The sequence below is a fragment of the Ovis canadensis genome, chromosome 9 (genome assembly GCF_042477335.2).
Source record: "Ovis canadensis isolate MfBH-ARS-UI-01 breed Bighorn chromosome 9, ARS-UI_OviCan_v2, whole genome shotgun sequence".
NCBI classification, from domain to species: domain Eukaryota; kingdom Metazoa; phylum Chordata; class Mammalia; order Artiodactyla; family Bovidae; genus Ovis; species Ovis canadensis.
Window position 1 is genome coordinate 49407382 of NC_091253.1, and position 18256 is coordinate 49425637.

The 18256-nt window shown below is 47.3% G+C and overlaps 1 protein-coding gene across 4 annotated transcripts in view; it reads left to right on the plus strand.

Moving 5' to 3' along the window:
* Window positions 1–18256, plus strand: part of CHD7 (chromodomain helicase DNA binding protein 7) — a 193337-nt gene that overhangs the window by 60800 nt on the left and 114281 nt on the right. For all 4 annotated transcript variants that reach the window (XM_069600084.1, XM_069600086.1, XM_069600087.1 and 1 more), the window contains exon 2: window positions 2404–4253. In XM_069600084.1, the coding sequence (XP_069456185.1) occupies window positions 2580–4253 (1674 nt within the window). In that variant the 5' untranslated portion in view covers window positions 2404–2579. The remainder of the gene's footprint in view (window positions 1–2403; window positions 4254–18256) is intronic.

The following is an 18256-nucleotide window of genomic DNA, read 5'->3' on the forward strand; positions in this document are numbered from 1 at the left end:
TAGGTGGCACATTCACTGTGCCCCGTAACTGCTGTTTTCCCTACTGCTGGGAGATGGCCCCTGGGTGGGAGGAGCAGGGAACTGGAGACCCAAGTGTTGGGTAGGATTACTCGCAGTGTGAGTTCTGTTTTGTCCCTTCCCTGGCCTGGAGGCAAGTTCTCTTTCCCTTTCTCCTTAGCCTTCTAAAGTGAATGCCAGCTCCTGGCTGCCTCTCCAGGCTGGCAGTGGTCGGAGTGCGGTGTCCGAGCTCATCCACTCCTCGGGACTCTTTCTGTAGAGGCTGGCTGAGAACCCCATATGGCACTCCTGTGACACGTGGAGGGCCTGGGAGGATGAAGCCATTATCCTATAAAATAAGGCCATCTAGGACATGCAACTTAGATGCTACCTTCCTTAAGCTAATTTGAAAGGTTATTTTGGTAAGTGGTTAGTCTGCACGGCTGGTTTAAGCTATTATCAAGTCCATTCCTGTATTTATTTCCTTGAAAGCCAGAATGAACCTTGAATAAATGAAGACTGACTGCGTAGGCTTTTTAGGAGTAAATTCAATTTATAAATATTTGTTTCATTTGGCACTGGAGATTTCGACTGCTCCTGAGTTTGAATTTTAAAGCAGCTGTGTAGTGAAGCAGAGTGTCTGTAAATAAAATGGCTTTCACGCTCACCTTATTTCCACCCGTCTGACCCCTGTTTTTGGAGAAAGTAGATCAGAAAATTCACGGCAGTTAGCGGCCAAGTGAAGAGACCTTTGGCTTCAGCTGACAGCTGTCGCCTGAGCACTGCCGACCTGGAGACCCTCTCAGGTGTTCTGTCTTTAGCTCTGACAGCAAGCAGGAATGCTGTTTACATTTTCTGTAGGCAAAGATCCCTCCCTTGTTGGGGGTGTGTTAGAATAGGATGGGTGGAATCTGAATTTCGATCTGTCTTGGGATGAGTTCTCAACTGGTGCTGGAGGTGCTGGCCAGCCCTCCAGCCGGCCCCTTTCCCATGCTTATATGGATGGGTGTCAGTAGGATTTATGGCCGGGCCTGTTTATAACATCCCTTTTGAAATTCTTCAACAAGATACTGTTTTTTCAAGTTGGGCAGTATCACACAATGCTTCGTGTGCTTATGAAAGAGGGAAAAAAATGAGTTAAATTCCAAAGATGTTTAAGATTTTGGACATTTTTCCTATGTGAATTAGTTCTTTATTAGGCCTGTCAATTTAATTAGCATTGAAAAAAAACCACTTTCCTGTTTTGATTGTGGAAACATTGTTTAAATCGGTTATTTTCATCTGATACAGAGTCCTTAGGAAGTGTTTGCATAAAGCACAGAGTGTTACTTAGTATCCACCACGTGCTTAAACCTGGGATGCAGATGGGTGGGCTTGCTCCCCTTACCCCACCTGTTCTGGCCTGCCTGGTCCCAGAAGAGGTCAGGGTGAGGGAGAGGGCTGCAGAGACATTTTGAACTTTATTCTGTTAAAAGTTTCAGTTTTGAACAGTTTGGGTAAAGGTTTTCTGTCTCTACCAAAGAGAACCGTCATCGTCTAGAAACTGTCCGTCCAACTAGTTTATTCAAGCAGTCACGCAGTGGTCCATTCCTAGAGCCCAGGGCTGGTGGGTGAACGATGAACCTGTGAGGGGACTTCCTCTGGTGGGGGTGAGTGGGGGATGCTGGAGAATGAAAGTCTTCCTTCCGGTCTCTCTCTGGCCACGTCTGTTCCTGCCATCAGATTTAAGGAAGTAATGAGTGGTCACACCACTTGCAAGTGGGCCTTCCAGTATTTTTGCCGCCGCTGTCTCCTTCGACACCCCTGTTCCCATTTCCTTGTTGGTTGTATGTGGGCCGTAAATATCCAATTTGTACGAAATGACTGATTTTGGTATTTGTATAATCCTCTAGTCAATTTAACTAAGTTGAGCTTTTCACAGCCCTCGGTGCAGCGGCTGCTCATCTGATTACACCGCTCAGGGGAATAAGGTTAAGGGCGGGCTGTTGGTAACCGGAGCATTTCCAGGGCTTTAGTGCAGCAGATGGGCTGCTTGGCGATAGTCATGCATCTGCTGGCCTGCTGTGGCAGCTGCTGCTGCTTCATGTTGTGTTCTTTTGTTCTGTTCCATCCAAGAATGGAACGCGAGGAAGTGTAGTGAATGGATTAATTTAAGGTTAAGGTTAGTGTTTTGCTTGCTTTCTAAGTAACCGGTCATAACAATGCTTCTGGTAGAAGCTAATGAGTTTCTCTTAAAGTGAACTAGATTTATAAAATATGGCTCAGTGAGGGGGCTAGATTAGTATTGTTGGTGGAGACCAAATTCAAACGCGTAAAATGCTGGCAGTTTTTTTTTTTTTTTTTAATCATTTGTCCCTAATTCTTTGTTTTCTTCCTTCCTCCCCACTACCTCCCGATCCCTTCCAGGACCTCGATCCAGACTTTGCCTGACACTGCAGGGTCCAAGAGAATTAAAGAAATATGGAGTGACATGAAGAAGATTAGTCAGGATTATAGGCTCTGAGGACAAGCCCTCAGTGAAGTGAAGCACAGACGAGCTCCCGCGCTCTGGTCTGGAGGAGCCAGCCGTGTGCTGGGAGAAGATGGCGGATCCAGGAATGATGAGTCTTTTTGGCGAGGACGGGAATATTTTCAATGAGGGTCTCGAAGGCCTGGGCGAATGTGGTTACCCTGAAAACCCCGTGAACCCCATGGGTCAGCAGATGCCTATAGATCAAGGCTTCGCCTCCCTGCAGCCTTCCCTCCACCATCCCTCCACCAACCAGAATCAAAGCAAGCTGACCCACTTCGATCACTATAACCAGTACGAGCCGCAGAAGATGCACCTGATGGACCAGCCCAACAGAATGCTGAGCAATGCCCCCGGGAACGGACTGGCGTCTCCTCACTCGCAGTACCACACCCCTCCCGTCCCCCAGGTCCCCCACGGAGGTGGTGGGGGCGGCGGCGGCGGCGGCGGCCAGATGGGCGTCTACCCAGGCCTGCAGAACGAGAGGCACGGGGGCCAGTCCTTTGTGGACGGCGGCTCCATGTGGGGCCCCCGGGCCGTGCAGGTGCCCGAGCAGATCCGAGCCCCCTACCAGCCGCCGCCGCCGCCGCCTCCTCCTCCGCAGCCCCAGCCGGCCCCATCGGGGCCCCCCGGGCAGGGCCACCCCCCGCACCTGCAGCAGCTAGGCGGTTACCTGGCGCGGGGGGACTTCTCCATGCAGCAGCATGGCCAGCCGCAGCCGAGGATGGGCCAGTTTCCCCCAGGCCAGGAGGGCCTGAGTCAGGGAAACCCTTTCATCGCTGGCCCTGGGCCGGGCCACCTGTCGCACGGCCCCCCACAGAGCCCCGGGGTGGCCCCGAGCCTGCGCCACGCGGTGCAGCCCTTCCACCACCACCCTCCCACCGCTCTCCACGGGGACTCGGTGGCCCACAGCCCCCGGTTCTCCCCCAACCCCGCTCCGCAAGGGGCCGTGAGGCCACAGACCCTCACCTTTAGTTCTCGGAGCCAGACAGTCCCCTCACCCACTATAAACAACTCAGGGCAGTACTCCCGCTATCCTTACAGCAACCTAAATCAGGGATTAGTTAACAGTACAGGGATGAACCAGAACCTAGGCCTTACCAATAGTGCTCCCCTGAACCAGTCCGTCCCGAGGTACCCCAGCGCGGTGGGATTCCCGCCCGGCAGCGCCCCAGGACTCCTGCACCAGCAGCCCGTCCACCCCAGCGGCTCACTGAACCAAATGAACGCGCAAACTATGCACCCTTCGCAGCCTCAGGGATCGTACGCCTCCCCGCCTCCCATGTCACCCCTGAAAGCGATGAGCAGCAGCGCGGCGGGCACGCCGCCCCCGCAGGTGCGGCCCGGCAGCGCCCCCATGGACGTGGGCGGCTACCCTAGCATGCCGCACCCGCAGCCCGCTCACCAGCCGCCCGGCGGCGCCCTGGGGCTCGGACCGAGGAGCTTGGGCCCGCGGAGCCTGCCGCCGGTGCGCCCGTTCCTGGGCATGTCCCCGGCCCCGCACCTGAGGCCGAACGGCTGCCCCGGTGTGAGCCTCGCCGACCCGCAGGCCGTCCAGGACCGCCTGCTCCCCGGCCAGCAGCACCCCGGGCCTCAGCCGGCCTTCCAGCAGCTGCCCAGCTGCCCTCCGCTGCAGCCCCACCCGGGCCTGCACCACCAGTCTTCACCCCCGCACCCGCACCACCAGCCTTGGGCGCAGCTCCACCCCTCGCCCCAGAGCACCCCGCAGAAAGTGCCTGTGCCTCAGGTAAGGGGGCGGGGCCTGCCGCCTCGCGGTGTCGGTCTCGTGCGCTGCTCTCGCGAGGTTTCCCATTATCTTTGGGGACCGCTGCTTCACTCCAGGTCCTTTGTTTTCTTGTAAGCTGCTCCAGAATCTCTCTTTTTTCCCTTTACTTGTTGTTATTCAGTCGTATGTGACTGAACGTACGTAGCCCAGACGTATCCGACTCTCTGTGACCCCATGGATTGCTGCACATCAGGCTTCCCTATCCTTCACCATCTCCTGGAGTTTGCCCAAGTTCATGTTCATTGCATCAGTGATGCCATCCAGCCGTCTCATTCTCTGACACTCTCTTCACCTGCTCTCAATCTTTCCCAACATAAGGGACCTTTCCAATGAGTTGTCTGTTTGCGTCAGGTGACCAGAATATTGGAACATCAGCTTCAGCATCAGTCTTTTCAGTGAATATTCAGGGTTGATTTCCCTTAAGATTGGCTGGTTTGATCTCCTTACGGTCCAAGGGACTTTCAGGAGTCTTCTCCAACACCAGTTTGAAGGCATCAATTCTTTGGCGTTCTGCCTTTACTGGTCCAGCTCCCACAACTGTATGTGACCACTGGGAAGACCATAGCCTTGACTATACGGACCTTTATCGGCAGAGTACTGGGTCTGCTTTTCAACATATTGTCTAGGTTTGTTATCGCTTTCCTGCCAAGAAATAATCGTTTTCTGATTTCATGGCAGCAGTCACCATCCTTCTGTTAGTTCCTAACTTACTCTCTCACTTAGTGGCTTGTGCATTTACCCACTTTTTCAAAAAAATAAAAAATAAATCTTGAATCCCCATGCCCTAGGGCTTGTGCTGGAGCTAAGAGTGCATAGAGAAGCCAAAGCCAGGTCCTGCTTGCAAGGAGCTCTGTTCTCATTGCCAGCGGGGAGGTGGATATTGGACCCAAGTGTTTTTCCCTTCTCTTTATTTCTCTGTGCTGTTCTCTCTACCCCTCTCTCTGATTTAAAAATACACCGAGCCTTGGTTTCCAGCAATGTTTCATGTGTTTGTGGTAGCGCCTCCCACCTCTTTTAGGAAATCATTTTTATCAATTATTAAAATAATTTTTATCAATCGTATTTTCAGTTCAGTTCAGTTGCTCAGTCGTATCCGACTCTTTGTGACCCCATGGATTGCAGCACACCAGGCCTCCCTGTCATCACCAACTCCCAGAGTTTACCCAAACTCATGTCCATTGAGTTGGCAATGATTTAATTAAAAATTAAAAATCATATTTTAATAAATAATGAATTTTATTTTATTGTTATTTTCCCTGCAACATGTAGTCTCCTGAACCAGCTGTTGAATGTTAGTGTGAACTTAACTGGCACCCTGCAGAAAATCATAGTAAACGACAATTCACAGAAACTGTTCAGTCTCTTAACAGATTTGGATACCTAGCACTGAAAGCAGAGGTCTTCCTTTTTATCAGCTGGGATTTCATCTTACAGAATTTATAAGCAGACAGATTTAGGTTTTAAGCTCTAGTACTCCCAAAGCCATCTTTCCATTATAAGTGTTGGTGTTTGTGCCCTGGGTCTAGGAAAAATAAATTAATGTCTGTATGTACAGAGTATTTGGAGTGCTGTTCAGAAATATGTATTGATCTTCCACTGTGATTGCAGCCCTGAGCATAGATGGCACAGTGTGATTCTAGAGCTGTAAGGCACAGTGCTCGTTCCTAACAAACTTGTAATCAATTTGGGGAACCATGGCCGATATGTGAAAGTATAAATCAGAGGGAAAGACCATGCATGGTTATGTGACAGGTGTCCAGAGAGAGGCGGTGCCTATTGGTGAGGGTGCTTGGAACCTGGTCAGGACTTAGCCAGGGGTGTGAACTGAGGATGCGTTGCAAGTGCATCGGAGGGGGCATGGGCTGTTGAGTTCTCTGCCGGCAGGGCCTGGGCATAGAGGTCTATATTCTGCTGTAAAGAATTTGGACTTCACCAGTGATAATGGACTAGACAGTGCCTGGGCTGGTGGGGGGACCTGGAGATGAGCTGTGAGTCTGGAGCCCAGGCCTTGTGAGGACCGTGTGACCAGCCATTGGGGAATGGGAATGGGAGAGAATGAAGCTACATGCAAGTAAAAGGGTGGGGTCTGGAAGCAGAGCCTTTTAGGGGGCATTGCGGGTGGAGAGGCATTAGATCAGAGAAGCTTCTGCCTTGGTGAGACTAGGGAAGTGAAGGTCAGGAAGTCTCTGGGGGACCTTAGGACACAGTGGGGGTTTGGGGAAGCTGTGCTTACAGGCCCGACACACTGGGGATTCTCAGGATGGGTCTTGAGGTCGGGGGGCCACAAGGGCCTCAGCCACCTGGCCTGTGCTCCCCTAGAGAGAGCTGCTTCCCATCCTGGAGCCTCACCTGCAGTGATGGGAATGGGCTCCCAAGACTGTGGACAGCATGGAGGGAGGGCAGGAGGGCTGTCCACCAGCTGCTGGGGCCTTGGCCCACCTGGGTGGCTCCTAGGGCAGAAAGGAGCTTGACTTAGTTTCCAGGGAGTAGTCCCTTCTTGTTCCCCCAAAGTTTCTTACTGAACATGGGATCATCTCAGAGCAGTGGCCCTTAGACACCTCCTGGTCCCAGCATCTTCTCTCCTCCCTGGAGGACAAGCACAGTGTAGGGGAGACTGTAATCCCATCCCTGGGTGGAAACTGCTGATCTCCTCTAGCTTTCCCTCATTTTAAGAGCTCAGATGTTTTAGCAGAGGTTCAGAGGACATAGATGAGTGTGTGGGCTCTGAGTCCCCTAGTGCCTGGGGTCTGTGCCCTGGCAGATACCGATGGCCACCAAATGCATTTCCCTTTATCTCCAGCTCCATCCTCTCGAGTGCACCATCATAGACTAACCTGGAACTGTTTATGAGGTATATTAAACAAGTAGATTTGAGGTATTTTTATTATCTAAGTTTAGTTGCCTTTTTAAACATTTCTACATGGTATTTGCTTTTTTCTTTCTCCTCAACTTTGCAGAACCTCTTCAGCTTTTGAAGCACTCAGTTCTGAAAATCATACTAGAGAGGCGTAAAGTCTCAAGATGACCGTAGACTTTGAAATCAGAAGAGTGTTTGAATTACAGCTCTCCTTATTTGCTTGGTGACCTGAGATAATTTCTTACCCTCTCTGAACCTCAGATTCATCATCAGTAAGAGAGGAAAAAGTGCCCATCTCAAAGGGCATTGAGGTCAAGTGGGGTAATATACTCGTATTGTGAGAGTGTGATCTCTAGCCTGTGGTGCATGCTTGCTGTGCTTAGTTGCTCAGTTGTGTCCGACTCTTTGTGACTCCATGGACTGTAGCCCTCCAGGCTCCTCTGTCCATGGGATTCTCCAGGCAAGAACACTGGACTGAGTGGCCATGCCCTCCTCCAGGGAATCTTCCCAACCCAGGGATTGAACCCAGGTCTGCTGCATTGCAGGCTGCTTTTTTACCGTCTGAGCTACCAGGGAAACCCGTAAATGTCAATTCTCTTCTGGGTTCTACTTTCTGATCTGCTGCAGTGAGAACCTTACTTTGTAATTCGTGTCATTTCATGTGTACTAAATACAGTATAAAGTCACTTTTATTTTTAAGGAACAGGTTACATGTTATGAAATATGGCCTTAGTTATGAAACATTAAATTTGACTTGTGCAAATATCACCCCCTTTTAGCCTGTGTTTCTGGGTGTGGTGAGTTTAATGGAGTGGATAGTTCAGTAACCTCAACACCTCTCTCTCCCTGGGACTGACTCACATGCCACTCAAGCAAATCATCTATCTATCTGATTATGTTTTGCTTTAGAACTACTAAAATTATTTTACACTTCGTATATGACACAATGGTGATTCAAAACCATGCTGTGTAGCAGGGAAATTACCAAATTAAGTTGAAATGTTGATGTAATTTGCTGAATTAGCACATTCAGATAGGATTATTGACTTTTTTATCTTGAGGGTTTCTTTTTTTTTTTTACATTTTAATAGAAGTTATGCTTTTTAGATGTTTCATGGGTAGTGAACAGATTTTTAAAATTTTATCACATGTTTAAGTATCTTTGAAGATAAGTCTAACTTTATAATGAAGAGTCAGCAAAGGAGAATATTAGAACAGACGCCAGAGTTCATCAGGCCATGTGTTCGTTGTGTGGACGCAGTCTTTAATGTTAGCTCCAGACTAGCTTGATGATTTGATGATACAACTTAGAGGGAAAGAGAAAACCTAGCTTCTATTTCTTTTCAACAGCTGATTAGGACAGTAGTTTCCCTCTTCATCTCAGACCACCCTCCCTCCTTCCTTCCTTCCTATCAATCATTAAATAGTTTATTTATATTTTAATTTTTTTTCTTCCAGTTTTGTTGAGATATAGTTGACCTACAGCCTTGTATACAGTGTACAAGGAGTATGGTATAATGATTTGATTTACATATGTTATGAAGTGATTGTCAGAATAAGTTTCGTGAGCACCCATCATCTAAGTCCAAAATTAAACAGAAGAAATTTTTTTTTCTTGTGATGAGGCCTCTTAGGCTCTCCCCTCGTATCAGCTTTTACGTATGATATACAGCAGTGTTCATTATGTTCACTGTGTCGTACACTGTACCCCTGGTACTTATTATCTTATAACTGGAAGTTTGTGCCTTTTACCACCTTCCTCCAATTCCTTCTCCTCTAGCCCCTGCCTCTGGTGACCACAAATGTCATCTCTTTTTCTATGAATTTTTTTGTTTGTATTTCAGGTGTAATTGACCTATAGCACTGTAGCGTTAGTTTCTGTTACACGACACGGTGCTTTGAAATATCTATGCATTTCAAACTGGTCACCACAGTAAGTCCGGTTACAATATGTCACCATGCAAAGATGTTAGGTAATCGTGGGCTGTATTCGCCACATTGTACGTTTCACAGCTGTGGCCCATTTGTTTTGTAACTGGGAGTTTGTCCCTCTCAGTCACCCTCACGTATTTCTCTTCCCCTCCACCCACTTCATTCCAACAGACACCTGTGCGTTCTCTGTGTCTGTGACTCTGTTCCTGTTTTGTGATGTTTGTTCATTGGTTTGGCTTTTTTAGATTCCACATGTAAGTGAAATCATATAGTATTTGTCTTTCTCTGCATCTCAGTCCCTTTTACGCGCTTTAAAATTGTTGGTGACTCTAGGATTCTTTCTATTTTTATTGTTTTTAACACCAAGAACATTTTATACTGGGATATAGCCAATTAACAATGTTGTGATAGTTTGAGGTGAACAGTGAAGGGACTCAGCCATATATAGTTGACTTTCAAGATTCTTTATGTGAGTTTCGTGTGTTAATATTTGTTGTCTTAGAAATTTAAAGCAAGGACAGTTTGAAATATTTGTTACTTTCTTGTAAAATGAGTAAAAATAATAAACCATTATGTGTTAATGTTCATCACATCTGTAACTAAAAAGCAGCTGTGTTCCAAGAGAACAAAACCCTCAGTGGCATTGTTTTACCTTTTCTGAGATTTCGGGTTCTAACAGCTGCTTCCTCGTGCAGTCTGCAGGCAAGTCATCAGCCTCTGACCAAGTCAACGTGCATTCAGAGAAAACAAGTGTGAGAGGCTTGGTGACATCTCAGTGTCACCTACAAAAAACGCCCTGAGCTCCTGGAGCCTTGCTCTGAGAACCAGCCGTGTGGAGGCGGGAGTGTAGACCTTGGAATCTACAGTTTCTTGGTAGGAGAACTACCAATTGGTTCCTGACCCCACAACCCTGACGACTCCACCTCAGGGCCCCTTGCCTTCTCTCCAGAATGAGGGGTGACCCACCCTCTTGGTTAGAGGCACAGAGAGAGGAGCGGTAGTGTCCGTTAGAATCTAACCTGGTGTCAGATGCACAGTGGGGACTCAAATGTGACCCTTTGTCGTCAGGCAGGCACTAGAATTGCTTGCTGCGGAGTTGGGGGAATGACCCCAAGTGCTCATCCTAGGGTTGCGTGTGGTCAGAGCTGTTGGACTCCCTGCCCTTGCTTCCTGGGAACAGTTCACAGATGCCCAGGCTCCCCATGCTGCTTCCTGGGGGAGAGGTGGAGGGCTTGTTGGGCGGAGGGGGTGCGGGTCGCCTCTGGAAGGCACACTGTGGTGGTGAGCTTGTGTGCTGGAGGGCAGCTCGGCACCCAGTCTTAGGAGGCGAGCTGGGGGCCTGGGAGGGTGTTCTGGGCAGGTGATGTGTCTGCTGAGCTGTGAAGCATCAACTGAGTTGAGTGGAGGGTGGGAAAAGGTAGGCAAGGAGAGAGTTGGAAGGCTAGGAGACATGAGGGCAGAGAGAGAGTGAGTGAGCCCAGGGCCCTGCATGTCCCTCAGTGTTGCTGGACTATGGGACCAGGGCCAGGGGGACTCCCCTCTCCCCGGCATGACCCTCAGACCAGGCTCCATGTCCACGGGTGCACTGGGAAGGTGCAGAGGGACCCAGAACCATCCTTGGGAAGAGGGAGAGAGCGGAGAATGGGGCCAGGTGAACGCTGGTGAGAACTACCCAGAGGGAAAGCTCTGGATATCATTTTTCTCTTAAAGAGCTTGTGGGTTGTCCTACAAGTCACAGGTGAACTTCCGAGTTTCTGAATCATCCCGCTCAAATCTGCAAAGGTGTAGATTCATTGACTATACTCTGAGGTGGGCAAGTCCTGGTGAGATTTTTAGGATCCTTGTGTGTTTGTGTGCACACTCAGTCATGTCTGAGTCTGTGACCCCATCAGGCTCCTCTGTCCATGAGATTCTCCAGGTGAGAGTACTAGAGTGGGTTGCCATTTCCTCCTCCAGGGGATATTCCTGACCCACTGACTGAACCTGTATCTCTTGCATCTCCTGCATTGGCAGGCTAGTTCTTTACCACTATGCCACCTTGGAAGCCCCACTGTGCCCTTAGAACAAGTATGTTTTGAATGCATTTGTGCTTCTCTCATTAATTTGGTCCTGAAATACAGTCATGGTGAAGGAGCACAGAAGCAGAATGCATCTTTAAAGGACCACTTAGATTGAGGTGATGGATAATAACTCCTGTGTCCTAATTTTCCCATGGGAGATTAAAAAAGGATCCAAAAGAATCAGTGGTGCAGCTTTTCCCATTCTGTCTTTCTGTGATATGTTATGAATAGCTTATAAAAAAAAAAAAGCCTTTCTGGGAAACCCTTTTCCTGGTAAATGTCAAATAGAGAAATCCTCTCAGTTCACCCAGTAAATAACAGAATTGCAGACACAAGCAGAGTAATTGGCAGCTACTAAATACATTCCATGGAAAAAGTGGGCCTGCATCTTTTACCTCATTTATGAAAACTGTGGTCAGGAATAGAGAAAAGGACCGTTTTCACTGAGAGTGGATGTGTCTCTGTGAATACCACTCTGGACAGACTTACACTTTGACACCCCTGATGATGTCTGATGGAGATGGGGAAACAGATCAGGTCCGAAGAAAACGCGTATTTGACCTGAGTGGCGCCCAGGGGGGCTGTGGTCAGTATGTCCACACTGAGAGGCACACAGGGTCAGGCCTGCTGGAGTAGCTGTCCTGCTGAGCCCACCCCCTTCCCCAGGCACTGGTTTCAGACACCTGGGGTTAGGGCAGCCACCCCCTCCCAGATCGTTCCCAGTAACCCCCTGTCTTTCATGAAGACTGAAGGTGTCTCTTCTGACCACCCCTATCTGTATATTTTACTGCTCAGTGAGCACCGCCTGCATTTCCCCTGAGCACAGCTGGTTTATTCCGGAGGCCAGCGATTCAGGGGGTTAAAATGGAAAATGCCAAGCGTAGACTGAGAGTAAAGAAAACATTCCACCCCATCTGTCCTTTTACCCCACACTCTGAAAGCATGAAATGAGCCGAATGCTAAATGGTAGGTAGCCTTGCCTCTGAGCGGCTTTTATTTTCTACAAGGGTATTGTTTTCTGCGACTCTCAAAACCACCATAGATAGCGAGAAGTTCGTTTTTAAATTGACTTTATGGATCAGCCTGCGTATGATCCATCTGCTAACTGTCCCAAGCAGCTAGTGAATTTTCCTAGCTTTTAAGAAGCCACTTTTAGATGCTGCTTTTTTACGTTGTACCTTGGTTGCCTTCCTTCAGCTCCATCAAAGAAGCATTTACAGAGTGACTGTTAGGTGCTGCACACTATGTTAAGGACCAGGTTGGTGGTGTGGCGGGAGGCAGGGAGAAGGCCAAGGCCTTCACTGAGGTGGATAGGGAGTTTTGTCATTGAGGTGCAATCTCCTGGACATCATTTCTTTGTGTACTTACTATGTTCTAGATCAGTGCTGTCCAACTGACATACAGTAGGAGCAGTGAATGCTAGCCACATGTGTTATTTTAAATTTTCTAGTCACTACATTAAAAAAAGAAATGATGTATTAGTATTATGTATTTAACCAGATATATCCAGGATATTATTCCAACACACATTCAGAATAAATAATTACTAATGGGGTATTTTACACACTGTTTGAGATAGAGGATATATTTACAGGCAGAGCCCATCTGCATTTGTATCTGCATAAAGCAAACCAGTAGCCCATGTGGATGGCAGCTGCCATATTGAACACTGCAGTGCTATACTCTTTCCGGTGCAGTTGCTTCCGGTTATCTTGGAAAACAAGAATGTAAGAAACTAATGACATATAAATAAATTTAAAATTGTTTAGTCTAATAATGACAGCCTCAGTACAGGTGTCAGCACCCTCATGGTAAAGTTGGGAAATTAGTAACTTTTCTAAAGGTATAAACAGTACGTGTATTGTTGCAGGTGTGTGTGTGTGTGTGTGTGTATGTGTTTGTGGGCAGTATTAGTATCAGTTCCTAAAAAGATAGGTTATCAAAGTGAAATTTCCTTTATTTGGACTTCAGAGAAAGCTGTCTTTCTACTTTATTGTAAAATAATGTAAAAATAACCTTTTTCTCAGAAAGATGAGTTATAGCCGTTTTTAAGATTTTAGTTTCAAGTGGCTTGGGGATACTTTTCATAGTTATTCTCTCCTGCCTTCCCCTTTAGCTTGTCTTTGCCCCTCTGTGTCTAATGCTTGTTTCTTTATGAAATTGGTCCTTCGTTTTCACTATCAGGCATGCACTGCCACTCTTCCACCCCCACCCGTTTTTTCTCCTTTCACCTTTTCTTCTCTGCTGGTCTTTCTTCTTCGTTTTATCATTTGTTCAGAAGGGCAGTCTCTGGCACTGCAGAGAGGTAGTTGGCCGGGGAAGGAGAGCTGGGAGAAGGCTCAGGGGGACAATTAGGAGGACAGCATTGCTGGTCCTGACTTGGAGAATTCACCTTAATCTTGACATCTCAATATCAGTCTCTGTCCTCCACAGTTACAGCTGTCAGTCTGCAGATAATCTCTAGGTAACCACGGGGAGCTGACCCTTATTCTGCCCCTGATACTGGCTGCATGCAGCTCTTTATCAGCGAAGGAAGTCAGTAGCAAACTTGTGCTTTTGCCTTGCGAAACCTTAGTAGGTGATGGTGCATCACCATGAGGGAGGTTTCATTTTTTTTCTTCACTTACTGTTAACAAAACAACAGAGGACCTTCTAGGGCCTGGGCCATGGCACTGGGTCCAGGTCCTGGTGGCAAACTTAAAGGAAGTTGGCAAAATGCTAAGCTATCAGCAGCACTTGAAAAAGTAAAGTCAGCACAGAGGCGCTTATGGTTCTACTAGCTTGTGCTCTGGTTTGGGTTGAGTGATGAGAATGATGATCTCGTAAGACTGGGTGCTGCTGCTGCTGCTAAGTAGTTTCAGTCGTGTCCGACTCTGTGCGACCCCATATCCTTAATTCTTCTTTCAGTGATTGAATTAAAATCAGCACCCCAGCAGTCACTTGAAGGAAACACGTCATGTCGATGCCCATTTGTGAAGAGCATGGTGTTCGTGATCTGCTTTTATAGTGTTTTTGGTCTCTCCTCTGTCGCCTCCTGTGTTTAACTCTAGACAATTGCGTATCACAGATTGCAGGAGAATTCTTAGACTTGAACGCTAACCGGGTGGAAGCAAAATCAGTTGTTTTAAGTTGTAAGGAAGAGGTATTAATCTTGAGAGCTGTTTTGTTCTGTTTGTTTGCTTTGGTCATGGGTATCAAGTGCTGGAGAATATTGCAGGTAGTGCAAGTGGTGGTGGTGCAAAAACCTGGTTAAGAGTTCCTATAATGCTGTTCACTTATGCTTGCCTTCCTGGTCATGGTCTGGCTGGACAGGTGGGCAGCATTAGCATAAGAATCCCACCCCCAGGGAAAAGAAAGAATCCCATCCTCTCTCCCTGAGATAGGCTATGAAGCCCCTGCCTCTTGCTTATTGTAGAGTGTTACAAGCATCGCAGGGTGGATCTCCCTGTGACTGACTCTGTGTGTTTGTGTGTGTGTGTGTGTGTGTGTGTGTGTGTGTGTGTGTGTGTAGTCACTTCAGTCGTGTCTGACTTTGCAGCCCCATGGACTGTGGCCTGCCAGTCTCCTCTGTCCATGGGATTCTCCAGGCAAGAATACTGGAGTGGGTTGTCATGCTCTTCTCCAGGGGATCTTCCCTACTAGTGATCAGGCAGTGACTTTTCAGATCATTCTTTCCCTAGATGTTAATGAAATGATATTTCTGGATATACTTTTTAGTGAAGGGATGGTATGTGGACTTAAAGTTCTTATCAAAAATAGGAATACTTGAAGTTAAAGTTCAGTTTTTAGGTCAGGCTCCTAGATGGACTTGTACAATGTGAACATTCTCTTTAACTAAGAAAAAAATTGTATAAAATTGTGAGATTATTCAGGTGTGCACTTCCCTGGCGGTTCAGACGGTAAAGAATCTGCCTGCAGTGTGGGAGACCTTGGTTCGATCCCTGCATTGTGAAGATCCCCTGGAGGAGGGCATAGCAACTCATTCCAGTATTCTTGCCTGGAGAATCCCCATGGATAGAAGAACCTGGCAGGCTACAGTCCACAGGGTCGTAAAATCAGACGTTACTGAGCGACTAAACTCATGATGTATTTGTTTTCACTGTTAATGCAGAAAATACCTCAAGGGGCTTCCCTGGCAGGCCAGTGGTTGAGACTTCACCTTCCAGTGCAGAGGGTGCAGGTTCAATCCCCGGTGGGGGCGCTAATATCCCACATGCCTTGTGGCAAAAAAACACCCAAAACATAAAATAGAAGTAGTATTGTAACACTTAAAAAGTGGTCCACATCAAAAAATCTTAAAAAAAAAAACAAAAGAAGAAGAAAAAAAAAAACCCTCAAAATGTCAGTGTGAAGAAGTGGCCAGACTTGAGTTGCACCGTAGAAGTGGCTAGAAATGGACGGTGGGAACTTAGGGAGAATCTGCCTTCATCCTGGCATTTTGCCATTACTGCGCCCCTCTGCAGTTCCAAGCTGTAAGCCTCCGGATGACCTGGGCGTGGCCGTGGGCAGCAGGGGCACTGGGACAGTTACCGCTGTGATGTGCTGTTGCTGCTTTAAGTCGACCCCTTACTAAGCTCACTCTGTTTCTGCTCGCCTCATGCTGCAAGGACATTTTCACGAACCCATGAGATGCATGGAAGCGTGCCAGGGCTTAAAGGAGATAAGCGAGAGTTCTTTAGGGAAAAAGTGTGGTGATTTGGTGAAGACTTCGGTAGCATTTTATCTTTATCAGCTATTCCTCCAAATGACTGAGATCCTTTTCACTTTAACCGAATTACCTCAGACTCTGAGGGTGCTAACAGGGTGCCCTCATCCTCCGTGCTGGGGTCAGAGGCCACAGCGGTTGGTGTGCTCAGCGTCTTAGACTCAGCCTCTGACTCCGCTGGGCATCCGTCTGCCTTGGAAATGATGGTGGGAGACCTAGCCTAGGGAAGGAAACATCCCAGGGTTTGATTTTGGAAAAGGTCTGTTCTTAGTAGAGCTGAGCATAAAGCTCACAGATTTAGTTTTTGCAGGCAATTTGAAAACCAGTACTTTCTTATAAATAGTGTGCTTTCCTGGTGGCTCAGACGGTAAAGAATCTGCCTGCAATTGGGGAGAGCCCCGTTTGATCCCTGGATTGGGGAGGTCCCCTGGAGAAGGAAACAGCAACCCACTCCAGTATTCTTGCCTGGAGAATCACATGGACAGAGGAGCCTGGTGGGCTGCAATCCATGGGGTCGCAAAGAGTCAGATATGACTGAATGACTGATAACTTCTTATAAATAAAGTCTCTAAGCTAGGGTGTCATTGGTGAAGGAAAAAATAACCAAAAAACCCCGTAAGAAACTAGTCATTTATAGAGCAAAAATGAGCCAAATGTGACAAGCTCGTGTTTCCTTTGTTGCAGACTTGAGTGGTCATCCTTTCCAAGCTGTGCCGCGTTAGATGCTAGAATAATAATTCATATTAAACATAAATATAGTTCCAAGAGTAAGTTAATGGGAAGAGGCGTCAGCTTACTTGTTTAATCCAGAGTTTACTTCATTGTTTAGACGCTTCTCACCTGCTCTTGGGTCTCATGGCCCCACCAGGCTCCCTGGTGGGGAGAGGGTGCTAGGTTGGGGGCAGGTGGTGGTGGGGGCTGGGGAAGGGGGAAGATGGCATACAGGGATGAGGAGCTCTGAAGACCATGGGCTTCAGGACACAGGAGTTGTATTTGACTCTCACTTCTCCAGTGTTTTGCTTAGTAAAGTTTTGACTTAGCCCAAAATTGGACACATCCCTAAACATTAGTTTCCTGAGGATAATATTTGTACCAATTGCACAAGATTATTGTGAGGATTAAAGAAGATTATGGCTGTAAACTTTTTAGCATAGTACACAGCATGCAGTTAAGTCCCCAACGAGTGTTAACTATTTTATTATAACTTTTGTAAATGTAGTCATTGAAATGAGCTCTCAGAATTTTTCTCCCCATTGTCTACTCTTTCATCTTAAAGTAGAAAACCGTTCCCTTATTTTGTAAAATAGAACATTGTGTTTCAGTGTCTTAACACCCAAGATATCAGATTCTCCATAAAGCAAATGCAAATTGATAATATTTTTAGGAGGAGGGGGCAAAAATTGCTACCACTTTACAGTATTTCTTTTTAATTGAATCTCAGGGAAATGGGATTGTTGTTGCCATTTAGTCGCTAATTCACCTGACTCTTGCGACCCCATGAACTCTATAGCCCACCAGGCTCTTTTGTCCATGGGATTTCCCAGGCAAGAGTACTGAAGTGGGTTGCCATGTCCTTTTCCAGGGGATCTTCCTGACCCAGGGATCAAGCCCTCATCTCCTGCGTTGACGGGCAGTTTTTACTACTGAGTCTCCTGGGAAAGCCCAGGAAATTGGATACTGTAGATAAAAGACTGACTGCTTTCTCAGTGTTGAATTTCTTCTCAGTTGTAACCAAGGTGAAAGCCATCATTTGGTCATCAGCACCTTGAGGCTGCTGGGGTGAAGCCAGTATCCTGTTTTGTGTTGTGAGGGAAGTTGACTAGTGTTCCCTCCAGCATCCAAGCGGTTAACCCTGAACTCTGTTTACACCTATATATAGTAAGTCTTGACCTGGTTAAATACAAATGTGAACTTACAGCTGTTAACCATACTTGAAGTGATCCTCTTCACCCTGTCACCCTGGGCCATATCTCACTGCGTCTCCACCTTAGGCTCTGACGCACCTTGAGCTGCAGTGTTGAGTTTATTCGGTGAGTGTGTACCAGTCACCAAGGAGGAGCACCGTCTGAAGCTCTGAATGTGACTTCATGTTTTACAGTGAAACAATCACAAAATAATTTGTTGTAGTTTGACTTAGTAGCTGGATTGTAAAAGCCTTGCCTAAGAAGGTGATTCACATTTTAGAGTATGTGAGGTCTGCAACTTTGGCGATGGTTTTTATGCAACTCCTAACACTGCAGCCACTTTTTGAAGTTTGCTATTTTGAGCTGTGAAACTTTAGGGCCCCAAAGAGGCTGGAGCCCCAGTCTTGTTTTTCAGGAAAGATCACAGCTGCATCTTAGCTCCCATTTGGTGATAAGGAAGAAGCCCTTGGCTTATCATCTTCAAGCTTTATGCACCGCAGTTTTTT